The following is a 13,333-nucleotide window of genomic DNA, read 5'->3' as shown; positions in this document are numbered from 1 at the left end:
GAATCATGGGATAATTTCAATATTTTTGTATCTGTGGAAGCATGTTTTGTGACCATTTATATGGTCAATTTTGGAGGAGGTACCATGTGGTGCTGAGAAGAAGATATATCCTTTTGTTTTAGAGTAAAATGTTCTGTAGATATCTATTAAATCCATTTGTTTCATAACTTCTGTTACTGTCCATGTGTCTCTGTTTGGTTTCTGTTTCCAGGATCTGTCCATTGGTGAAAGTGAGATGTTGAAGTAGCCCACTATTATTGTGTGAAGTGCAATGTGTGCTTTGAGCTTTATTAAAGTTTCTTTAATGAATGTGGCTGCCCTTGCATTTGGAGCATCGATAATCAGAATTGAGAGTTCATCTTGGTAGATTATACCTTTGATGAGTATGAAGTGCCCCTTCTTGTCTTTTTAAAATAACTTTGGGCTGGAAGTCAATTTTATTCAATATTAGAATGGCTACTCTAGCTTGTTTTTTCAGACCATTTGCTTGGAAAATTGTTTTCCAGCCTTTTACTCTGAGGTAGTGTCTCCTCACTGAGGTGAGTTTCCTGTAAGCAGCGAAATGTTGGGTCCTATTTGTGTAGCCAGTCTATTAGTCTATGTCTTTTTTATTGGGGAATTGAGTCCATTTATGTTAAGAGAAATTAAAGAAAAGTAATTGTTGCTTCCTGTTATTTTTATTGTTAAAGTTGGGATTCTGTTCTTGCAGCTGTCTTCTTTTAGGTTTGTTGAAGGATTACTTTCTTGCTTTTTCTAGGGTGTAGTTTCTGTCCTTGTGTTGGTGTTTTCCCTTTATTATCCTTTGAAGGACTGGATTCGTGGATAGATATTGTGTGAATTTGGTTTTATCATGTAATACTTTGGTTTCACCCTCTATAGTAATTGAGAGTTTTGCTGGGTATAGTAGCCTGGGCTGGCATTTGTGTTCTCTTAAGGTCTGCATAACATCTGTCCAGGATCTTCTGGCTTTCATAGTCTCTGGAGAGAAGTCAGGCACCTATGTGTTTGGAGGAATTTCTTTTCTGGTCTTGTCTATTTGGAGTTTTGTAAGCTTCTTGTATCTTCATGGGTATCTCTTTCTTTAGGTTAGGGAAGTCTTCTATAATTTTGTTGAAGATATTTACTGGCCTTTAAGTTGAAAATATTCATTCTCATCTATACCTATTATCCTTAGATTTGGTCTTCTCATTGTGTTCTGGATTTTCTGGATATTTTTTGTTAGGATCTTTTTGGCTTTTGTATTTTCTTTGATTGTTGTGTCCATGTTTTCTATGGAATCTTCTGCACTTGAAATTCTCTCTTCCATCTCTTGAATTCTGTTGTTGATGCTCACATCTATGGTTCCTGATTTGTTTCCTAGGATTTCTATCTCCAGAATTGTCTCCCTTTGCAATTTCTTTATTCTTTCTACTTCCGTTTTTAAATCCCAGATAGTTTTGTTCAATTCTTTTACCTTTTGGTAGTATTTTCATGTAACTCTCTAAGGGATTTTTGGATTTCCTCTTTTGGGCTTCTACCTGTTTACCTGATTTTTTACTGTATTTCCTTCTTAAAGTCCTCCATCATCATCATGAGAAGTGACTGTAGATCCATATCTTGCTTTTTCTGGTGTGATGGTTTATCCAGGACTTGCTATGGTGGGAGAGTTCAGTTTTGATGATGCCAAGTAACCTTGGTTTCTGTTGCTTCTGTTCTTACACTTGCCTCTTGCCATCTAATTATCTCAAGTGCTTTCTGCCCTCAATATACCTGATAGGAGTCTTTCTTTCCTATATTCCAGGTTGATTCTGGACTCCTTAGAGTCCAGCTTTCTCAGTGATCCTGTGATTCCAGGCTCCTGTGAACCTGAGATTCTGGGTATGTCAGAGTTCTTGGCAGTCAAGCTTCCTCTGATATCCTAGGATCCTGGTGTGACAAAGCTCCTGTTGTCCTGGGATCCTGGAATCCTAAGATCCTGGGCTTGTTGCAGTGGCTGGAAGTGGTATCTCCTCTGAGGACTGGAGGGTTGGCTGATGTGTTCGAAACCAAAGTATACCAGTACTGATCAAGAGGAATGCGAGCCGCTGGTCAGGCAGGGCTCCGGTGCCTTTGCTCCTGCTGTCACAGTCCTGTCACATTTGGATTAGAACCGATGTTGTGTTCCCCCTCCTCAGTGATTCTAAGATTGCGTGAAGAGTCCACTGTGGACTGTGGGAATAACTGCAGAGTTTGTGCCCCATTTTAGTGATTTTTATGTGAGGTCTACAGAATTAAATTCAGGATCTCCTGGAATATAAAGAGTACCAATCATTTTATCAAAGCAAATTCACTCTAGAGAGAACATCAGAAGAAAGTTTTCTGAGAGCTGTAAAGATGGCTTATCACCTGAGAGAGTTTGGTATGTTCCTCCAGAGGAGCAGCTGGGAGGGTTCCCAGCAACCATATCAGGAAGCACCATGAGGGCCAACAGGGTCTCCTGGACTTCCCAGGCATTCAGACACACACACACACACACACACACACACACACACACACACACACACACACACACACATCTGAGCCTGTATGGACACAGGTAATATGAAATTTAAAAAATTTCCTTGTGATATTTAAACATGTAAGATAATGCACATAAATATGATACATAATTTTATGCATTATATGAGTAAAGAAATGTGATGATCATCTTGGAAAATGTTTACAATCCTATGCATTTAAGTTTTGCTAAAACATGTCATGTAGAGTGTGATGGAACATAATTAGCATATAGTTATTTTCTGATAATATTTTCTTTAATACTGTTTATAATGTGGGATTCATAAAGACATTTAGAATTCTGTAAAATGTGCTTTGAACATACTCAAATACCATTACTTTTCTGGCTATTCCATTTCCAATTTTTTCTATTCCCTCCTCCCCAGAATTGTTATACCTCTAAAAATGTGTTTATTTTTGTTATTCATATAAATATTTACTGTACATATATATGTGCATCACTTGCATGCGTGGTGCTCATAGAAGTTAGAAAAGTGTTTCTGATCCTGCTAACTATGCAGTTTTGAAGCTGTTCACCAATTATTTCCAATGTCCTTTCTTGGTTCTCAGGTATCTGATTTGATCTTTCTGTTCATCTCTCAGGAGCACATCCACAACTGAGCAAAAAGCCTAATAGCGATGTTTCTCTTTTCTGTAACTTGGATACCACTTCCTGAACATTTATACCCCAGAGCTGTTTCATCCATCCTCTAGCATCTTGTGTACTGGAGTTCCTCACTGAAGTTTCTTAATCTCTCTGCCCCCCCCCCCCAGTTCTGTGAACACTGGCTTGTAGTCGAAATTGGGCAATAAGACATACACAACATTCAGAAAAAATCCATTGCTTTCACTAATAAAATGAAAAAGAAGTCTTTGTCACTTCCTTCAGGTTGGATTCCCCTCCTAGAATTTAACTGGAAAACAAAACTTTTCATTATATTTAATAATGTTAACACATCCACAGAGAACTAGGTTGCAAATCTTCTTGTGTAATTAGGAGGATTTTTCATCATGGTTTTTCCTCTCATGTATAAACTCACCTGCAGTGTTGCCACTTCCTTTTTCCTTGGATGGATACTTGCTTTTTTGACTTTCTTATTGTGGATACAGAGCTTCCAAGTGTACATTTCTCTATTTTCTTCTGAGTATCATATAGCATATAAGCATTGAAGTAAGATATAATTATGCTCTGAATACCTGAAATTTTATGATTATATATTTTTTCTTTTCTTTCAGTGTAGAAGAGAGCTAAAACTGTTGAAATTAGTACATCAAATATGCTCTGCTCTTATTTAACCAGTGATTAAGGGCATTTTAAATTTAAGATCAAAGTGATATGTTGATTTTATGTATAACAAATGCTGAGCTGTGAGGAAAATTGTAGAAAAGATAGGGTTCCTAACAAATTTTCACCTGTTAACAGAAGCAACATATCTTCTTTGCCTAGCTTAATGTTATATTTCTAATTATTTTCTCAATCTTCAGGCTCACCTTGTGACCCCACATTCATTCTGAGCTGTGCTCCATGCAATGTCATCTGCTCAATTATTTTTCAAGATCGTTTTGATTACAAGGATAAAGATTTTCTTATGCTCATGAAAAAACTAAATGAGAATGTCAAGATTCTGAGCTCCCCATGGTTGCAGGTGAAGTCAAGAATGTTTTTCCTCCTTGAGAACACATTTGGTGCTTTATTGCCACAGATAAAATTCAATATGGACCAAAAAGTGAGGTGACAAGGCAACTTGGTTCTGACCAGTGTATTATGAAAAGAATATCTGCAATGAAGTCATCAGCCTTCTGCTATGCCAATATAAAAATTAAGAAAAAGGCTGGGTTGGATCAATTCTTCTAGCTCCTTCTCCATTTATTTTCCCATGGTTATACACAGAACTATTGGTATCAAGTATAGCATTTACATCTAGAAGTATGCCCAGTCACTCACAAAACATGCCTTTGTGCAGAATTCTCGTATTCTTTAAATTACTAAGCAATGTCCATCATAATTCTAGGCAGGAATATTTTAATTTAGTAATAATATTTTCTTAAAAGAAAAGGAATATTAATAGTAATGAAATGTGCCAGGAAACCTTGAGTAGTTTCAGTAGTTTGATATTTGAGACAGAATCTTACTGATGATGTGACAGATAGAAATGAGAATATAAGCAGTTCAGAGCTGTGTGGGCCACAAATATTCTTACATGCTTGTCCCAGGCTGAACTGGCAATTCATGAACGCTGCATAAAAAATGACTGTGAAATAATAGATAAACCTGTAAGAGGTATGATATACATTTGCTTTCAAGGTCCTTAGGAGGCCCACCAACTTCTGAATGTTCACTCCAAGGTGAGCCTGGTTTACAGGAGTTAAATATACCCTTTTGATTTTAAATAAGTCAATCAATTTTCTACTTCTATGATCTGAAAACTGTCAATGTCAATAAATTATACCATATCATACCCCAAATTTGCAGGAAAAAATGATAGAAACCTTCAAGGAATTGTCATAATTATGCATGAATGCTGAAATTTATGATTATTTATCAATTGATTCAGGAATTTCTTACTCAATTCTATCTACTATCATAGAGAATTGCTCTGTGCATGAATTGGAACACATCTTCCTTATCTTGGACATTATTTTATTCATGTCTGAATCTATAAACTCAAGTTGGTCTTTCTATATACTATACATATTTTTATTTACATGTGTTTATTTTAAAAGGTTCTTTGGCAGATGTATAATATATATATATACATATATATATACATATACACATGCACATACACATACATATACATATATATATATATGTGGTAAATATATAGGTTATTTTTCTTTATGCTATCTTGTTCCACATTAGTAGTACAGAAAGAACAGATAATTTTTAAGTTAAAATAGATTAACCAGGCATTATAATTCTATTGCAATTCTCTAATCTAATCTGGCTACTTACCAGCAAAATCCCCAGACATTTGTATTTTTGAACTTGTCTGACTCTCTGGGTGTAAATTGTATAGTGCCTTGGTTTCTCTCAGGACCCCTTCCTCATGCTGAATACATGCTTCCTCTCTTTCCCTCCCTCATCCCACAGCTGGTAGAAGTCCTGCACTAATATTTCTGTTGCATAGTTATTGGGTTTTCCAGCTGTTATTGACAAGTCAGAGAATACATGGCGAGCATGGTTTACACAAAGTTGATGCAGCAGATTCTTCACATAAGCATTATAATGCTGTGTCAGATTGACACTAGATAGTGGGATAGAGAAATCAGCATTTGAATGATAGAAGGATAAACTTTCCAGAGTATACAATTCCATTATACCTACAGTCAGGGAATGGAGAGATTCACCAGTGGTTAAGGATGTGTGTTACCTTCCATAGGACCTGAGTCTAATGCTCATCACCCATGTCAGGTGGATCTAAACCACTAGCTTCAGAGGATCTGATCTTCAGATCAGACCTTCAAAGGTACCCATACATAAATTTCACAATGCATGTGTGTATGTGTAAACATACAAACTGGCACACAGACACAGAAACACAGAAACAGATTTACATACATGCACACACATACCTAAATTAAAGCAACACACCTTAACAAAATAAATTCCTGATCTGATTTTACAGGTCTGCAATAATTTCCCCTTGCTCATTGACTATTGTCCGGGAAGTCATCACAAAGTACTAAAAAACTTCAAATATATTAGAAGTTACCTGTTGGAGAAAGTAAAAGAACACCAAGAATCACTGGATGTTACAAACCCTCGTGACTTTATCGATTATTTCCTGATTAAACAAAAACAGGTAAAATGTTAATATAAGATTATTTTATTGTTCAGGCATTTTCTGGTTTCTTGAACATTGAAATGTTTGTCAGAGATGTTTCAAGTAAGTATACTTTGAAGAACATTTCTGTATATGTTATATCTTGGAATGAACCATAGAGATACTGGAAACATAAAGGGAATTTGTTCACCGGATCCTATTGACTTCACATTGGCTGTTGAGAAAACAACCCAAAGGGAGGTAAGATGGGATAAGATTCTAATCAAGTAAAAAGTAACCAACCATCATGGAAGTGTGAATATTGGCACCATAAAAGCATCTATTGTATGGCTACATTTCCTGCATGTCTAGTGGATTAAACTTGATCTAGCCATATTGTTTTTTAACGTATAAAAGTTAATTTCTGAAGGACTAGATGGTGAATGAAGTGTCGTGTTGTGGGAAAAGAGTTGGTGTATCAAAGAGCAAGGCTTCTGTATAACCTCAATTTAATTTTTTCCAAGAAGTGATTAAGGATTTGTAACCATTGCTTTACCTGGCTGCATGGACAGCATTGGCACTGTGTAGTTTATTCAAAAGACAATTTACCATTTAATTTTCTGGGTATTTAGTAAAAGTCAGTTGATGTTTGGGTAGGTAGTACGTATTGATTCTGCTCCACCTATATTGATTGCCCCTTTGCTAGGGTTTCAACACCGTGAGTTCTTTCTCTTGTAATTCTATAGCAATACTTAAAACACAAGTGTCTAGTTTCTTTAATTTTGTTATATCTTTGATTATTTAGATGAATTAGATTTGTATTTTTGTAAAACTATAATCCAAAAAGTCAGCCCAGTATGCATATGTGGTACCTCAAGGCAGTAACGATATTACATTTATTTTATGATTGTATTTTATTTGCCTAAAAAAAAACATTGCCACTGCCAATTTCTTCTAGTTGAAAAGCATCCTATCATTATGAAAAAACACACAACATCCACTACTGATCACTGCTTTCCTGTAGCTTTTAGGTTTTTTTTTTCTTCTTTATTTTGCTACTTTGCTTATAGTTGGGTTTTTTTTTCCTGTTTCTTGGCAATATAGTCTCTGACACAGCTCAGCTTCTCGTAGCTCATTTGTCTCCAGCAATCTTCTCTTCTACTCTCTGACTCTACTCTTCAGTCTCTTGGATACTTCTCCTGCCTTTTGCCCAGTCCTTCTAGCCAACTCGCAGGCTCTGCTGGCTTTTTATACCCTCTCCCGTTCCCAATACTCTAGGAGGCAACAGACAATAAAGGTCATGGGGTGATGCAGTTTTAAAGGATAAGAATTATAAAAAGTCAGTTGACAAGTCTTTCTAATCACTTACATGGATAGTTTCAAAAAATAAATCAAGTTACATTCCCTGCAAATTTTATGAAGTCATTGGGGTTTTTTTTTGTAATTTTTTATTAGATATTTTCTTTATTTACATTTCAAATGTTATCCCCTTTCCTAGTTTCCCCTCCTAAAATCACCTATCCCCTCCCCCTTCCTCCTGCTCCCTAACCCACCCACTCCCATTCCTGGTCCTGGGATTCCCCTATACTGTGGCATAGAGCCTTCACAGGACCAAGTGCCTCTCCTCCCATTGATGACCTAGTAGGCCATCCTCTGCTACAAATATAGGGAGAGCCACAAGTTTCATCATGTGTTTTCTTTGATTGGTGATATTGTTCCAAGGAGCCCTGAGGGTACTGGTTAGTACATATTGATGTTCCTTCTATGGAGCTTCAGTAGCCTTCAGCTCCCTGGGTATTTCTCCGACTCCTTCACTGGGAACCTTGTGCTCCATCCAATGGATGACTGTGAGCAACCACTTCTGTGTTTGCCAGGCACTGGCAGAGCCTTGCAGGAGACAGCTATATCAGGCTCCTGTCAGCAGGATCTTGTTGGCATCTGCCTATTGTCTGAGTTTGGTGGTTGTTTATGGGGTGGATCCCCAAGTTGGACAGTATCTGGATGGTCATTCATTCAGGCTCTGCTCTGAACTTTGTCTCTGTAACTCCATCCATTGGTCTTTTGTTCCCTATTTTATGTACGAACGAAGTATCCACACTTTGGTCTTCCTGCTTCTTGAGTTTCATGTTTTTTGCAAATTGTATTTTGGGTATTCTCAATTTCTGGGCTAATTTCTCCTTGTCAATGAGTGCATATCATGTGTGTTCTTTTGTGATTGGGTTCCCTCACTCAGGATGATATCCTTCTGATATATACATTTCCATAAGAATTTCATAAATTCATTATTTTAATAGCTGAGCAATACTCCATTGTGTAAATGTACCACATTTTCTGTATCCATTCTTCTGTTGAGGGACATCTGGGTTCTTCTAGCTTTGGGTTGTTATAAATAAGGCTCTTCTGAACATAGTGGAACATGTGTCCTTATTACAAGTTGGAACAAATTCTGGGTATATGCCCAGGAGAGGTATTGCTGGATCTTCTGGTAGTAGTATGTCCAATTTTCTTTTTTTACATTTTTTATTAAATATTTTCTTCATTTACATTTCAAATGTGATCCCGAAAGTTTCCTATACCCACCCTACCCTGCTCCCTTACCCACCCACTCCCACTTCTTGGCCCTGGCATTCCCCTGTACTGGGGCATTTAAAGTTTGCAAGACCAAGGGACCTTTATTCCCAATGGTGGCTGACTAGGCCATCTTCTGCTACATAACATGAGCTCTGTGGGGTACTGATTAGTTCATATTGTTGTTCCTCCTATAGAATTGCAGACCCCTTTAGCTTCTTGGGTACTTTCTCTATCGCCTTCATTGGGGGCCCTATTTTCTTTCTCACTCAGTTTATCCTTTGTGGTGAGGAAGTGTACTGATTTGTTTGGCATTATTATATCAAGCTACTTTGCTGACTTTGTTTATCTGGCTTAGGAGGTCTGCGGTAAAAATTTTTGTGGTCCTTTATGTATACTATCTTATTATCTGCAAATAGAGATATTTTGACTTCTTCCTTTACAATTTGTATTTTTTTACCTCCCTTTGTTGTCTAATTGCTTTGGCTAGGAATTCAATTATTGTATTGAATAGGTAGGGATGGGTGTGCAGGCATGTCTTTTTACTGATTTTAGTGGAATTGCTTCAACTTTCTACCCATTTATCTTGATGTTGGCTACTGGTATGCTGTATATTGCTTTTACCAAATGTAGGTATGGGCCTTGAATTTCTGATCTTTCCAAGACTTTTATTATGAAGGCTTGTTGAATTTTGTCAAAGGATTTATCAGTATCTAATGAGATTATCTATGGGATTTTTTTCTTTGAGTTTGTTAATATATTGGATTACATAAATAGATTTCCATATATTGGTCCATTCCTGTATCCCTGTGATGAATTCTACTTCATCATGATGCATTATTAATTTGATATGTTCTTAGATGCAGTTTGTGAGAATTTTATTGAGTATTTTTGCATCGATATTCATGAGAGAATTTTGTCTGAAGTTCTGTTCCTTTGTTGGGTCTTTGTGTGGATTAGGTATAAGCAAAATTTTAGTTTCATAGAACTAATTGGGTAGTGTTTATTCTGTATAAATTTTGTGGAATACTTTGGAGAGTATTGGTATTTTGTCTTCTTTGAAGATCTCATAGAATCCTGAACTAAAATCATGGGCTATTTTAATTTTTTTGGTTGTTAGACTTTCAATGATTTCTACTATCTCTTTCATGGTTATAGGACTATTTAGATGGTTTATCTGACAGAGACTATGAAAGCTAGAAGATCCTCAGCAAAAGCCATACGGACTCTAAGGGAACACAAATTCCAACCCATGCCACTGTATCCAGCAAAACCCACAATTACCATAGATAGAAAAACCAGGATATTCCATAACAAAGTCAAATTTTCACAGTAACTTTTCACAAATCCAGCTCTACTAAAGATAAGAGATGGAAAGCTCCAACACTCCCCAATAAAACTCCCCAATAAAAAGACATAGACTAACAGACTGGATATGTAAACATGACCCAGCATTTTTCTACATGCAGGAAACACACCACAGTAACAAAACAGATACTACCTCAGAGTAAAAGTTTGGAAAACAATTTTCCAAGCAAATGGTCCCAAGAAACAAGATGAAGAATCCATTCTAATATCAAATAATATCAATTTTCAATCAAAAGTTTTCAAAAATATAAGAAAGGACACTTCATACTCATTAAAGGAAAAGAACTATGAACATGAACTCTCAATTCTGAACATCTGTGCTCCAAATGAAAAGGCACCTTTATTCATAAAAGACACTTTACTAAAGCTAAAAGTATATATTGCACCTCAAAGAGTAATCATGGGAGACTTCATAATGCCACTCTCAGGAATGGACATATCATGGAAACAGAAACTAAACAGAGACACAGGGAAACTAACAGAAGTTATGAATCCAAATGGATTTAATAGATACTATACAACATTTCATCCTAAAAAACAAGAATATACATTCTTTTCAGCAACTCATGGTACCTTCTCCAAAAAGGACAATACAATTAGTTGTCAAACAGGTTTCCACAGGTACAAGAAGACTAACACAATCTCATGCATCCTATCTGATTACCATGGACTAAGGTTAGTCTTTAATGACAATAAAAACAACAGAAATCCCACATACAAATGGAAGATGAACAACACTCTACTCAATATTAACATGGTCAAGGAAGAAATAAAGAAATTAGAGACGTTTTAGAATTAATGAAAATGAAGGCATGACATACCCGAAATTATCAGATGCAATGGAAACACTGCTAAGAAGAAAATTCATAGCTCTGGGTGCCTCCAAAGAGAAACTAAAGAAAGCATACACAAGCAACTTGACTGCACACCTTAAATCTCTACAACAAAAAGAAGTACATACACCCCAGAGAAGTAAATGGCAGGAAATACTCAAACTCAGGGATGAAATCAACCAAACAGAAATAAAAAGAACTGTACAAAGAATCCACAAAACCAAGAGCTGGTTCTTTGAGAAAATCAAAAAGATAGATATACCCTTAGCCAGACTAACCAGAGGACACAGAGACAGTATCTAAATTTACAAAATCAGAGTTGAAAAGGGAGACTTACAGAAACCAAAGAAATTAAGAAAAACCATCATATTCCACTACAAAAGCTAATATTCAACAAAACTGGAAAATCTGGATGAAATATACAAATTTCTAGACACATACCAGGTACCAAAGTTGGTGAAGCTTCTTAATCTCTGCTCCTAGCTCTGTGATCCTGCGGCTTGTCCAACTTGGTCATGCAAGATGCATTATTCAGCATATTCTGTCTTAATATCCTGTTCATAGGTCTATTGTTCTTCTTTATGGCTGAGGCTTTGGATTGTAGGAGTCCAGAGTCCAGCTCGCAGCTCTCAGTGGTTAGGTGGTAAGTGTTTTTTATGTAGGCTTTCTTGGCTTTTAGGGGGAAGGCAGTGGATTGTCAGGCTCTCTTCTTTCTACTTTTTGAGTCAGAGGTTAAGGTTTCCTGAAGACCTCCTATGCTAACCCTTGAGCTTATTTAGTTTTGATAGTATTTATACCTATGTTTTTGTGTGGAAATATATACAAATCCATACCCTCAACAGAAAACCTTCTCTGACTTTCATTCTGATTTTAACATGTTCTCATATTATATAGCGTGATTGAATTCCATAGTTGTCTTTGTTAGGGTTTTACTGCTGTGAACAGACAACATGACCAAGGCAAGTCTTATAAAAAACAACATTCACTTGGGGCTGACTTACAGCTTCAGAGGTTCAGTCCATTATCATCAAGGTGGGAGCATAGCAGTATCCAGGCTGGCAAGCATGGCACAGGCAGAGCTGAGAGTTCTATGTCTTCATCCATTTCTCAATGTCTCTCAGCTGCTGTTGTACCTTTCTCATTAAAGTTCAGGAAGTTTAAAGTAAACAGAGCACTATTTAATCCACTCATGGGAGCCTTTAATTTTACCTTTTTTACTTCCTTTTTAGAATTTAATCTTCAATTTTGTTTTACAGTGCAGACTGTATCCCTCTCATATTCTAACCTCTGACTGCTCCACATCCCATACCTCCTCCTCCCCCTGTCTCCAAGAGGATGTTCCTTTCCCACTCCAACCCCACCCCACCACATGTACTCACTCACTGGGGCTTTAAGTCTCATGAGAGTTAAGTACATCTTCTCTCACTGAGACCAGACCCAGAAGCCCTCTGCAGTATATGTGTTAGGGGCCTCATATCAGCTGGTATATGTTGCTTGGTTGGTGTTTCAGAGAGTTCAGAAGTCCAGGTTATTTGAGACTGTTGGTCTTCTTATAGGGTTGCCCCCCTCCTCAGCTTCTTCCAGCTTTCCCCTAATTCAACCACAGGGGTCATCAGCTTCTGTCCATTAGATGGGTATATATATCTGCATATGTCTCTGCCAGCTGCTTGTTGGGCCTCTAGGAGGACAGCCATGCTAGGTTCCTGTCTGTAAGCACACCATAGCACCAGTAATAGTGTCAGGCCTTGGGTGCTCCCCTTGAGCTGGAACCCAGTTTGTATCTGTCACTGAAATCCCTTTTTCTCAGCCTCTTCTCCATTTTTGTCCCTACAGTTCTTTCAGACATTAACAATTCTGGGTCAGAGTTTTGACTGTGGGATGGCAAAACCCATCCATCCACTCAATGCCCATCTTTCTACTAGAAGAAGGCTCTACAAGTTGCCTCTCCCCAATGTAGGGCACGTCATCTATGAGTCCACCCTTTGAGTCCTGAGAGTCTTTCACTTCCCAGGTCTCTGGAACATTCTAGGGGGTTCTTCTACCTTCTACCTCCAGAGTTGTCTGTTTCCATTCTTTCTGCTGGCCCTCAGGGCTTCTGTCATTTTCTCCCACTCAATACCTGATTATGTTCTCCTCTTCCACTCCCTGTTCCCTTTACCACCCATGTTCCCCCCTCATTTCCCCCTCCTGTGATTGCTTCATTAATATCCAGAAAGTCTAAAGTTAACAGAGCAGTATTAATCCATCCATGGGGGTCTTTATTCTTCTTTTTGTTTTATATGC

At 37.3% G+C, this 13,333-nt stretch overlaps 2 protein-coding genes across 3 annotated transcripts in view; one reads left to right on the top strand and one right to left on the bottom strand.

Moving 5' to 3' along the window:
• Cyp2c39 (cytochrome P450, family 2, subfamily c, polypeptide 39) overlaps positions 1 to 13,333 on the bottom strand; it is a 222,223-nt gene that overhangs the window by 127,195 nt on the left and 81,695 nt on the right. The gene's annotated exons all lie outside the window — the stretch shown is intronic.
• The window catches only part of Cyp2c38 (cytochrome P450, family 2, subfamily c, polypeptide 38), a 73,548-nt gene that overhangs the window by 20,730 nt on the left and 39,485 nt on the right, over positions 1 to 13,333 (top strand). For both annotated transcript variants that reach the window (NM_010002.3, XM_017318054.2), the window contains 2 exons: positions 4,000 to 4,160; positions 6,144 to 6,320. In NM_010002.3, the coding sequence (NP_034132.2) occupies positions 4,000 to 4,160; positions 6,144 to 6,320 (338 nt within the window). The remainder of the gene's footprint in view (positions 1 to 3,999; positions 4,161 to 6,143; positions 6,321 to 13,333) is intronic.

This window comes from Mus musculus, chromosome 19 (assembly GCF_000001635.26).
Source record: "Mus musculus strain C57BL/6J chromosome 19, GRCm38.p6 C57BL/6J".
NCBI classification, from domain to species: Eukaryota; Metazoa; Chordata; class Mammalia; order Rodentia; family Muridae; genus Mus; species Mus musculus.
This window is presented reverse-complemented; position numbering and strand designations above follow the sequence as displayed.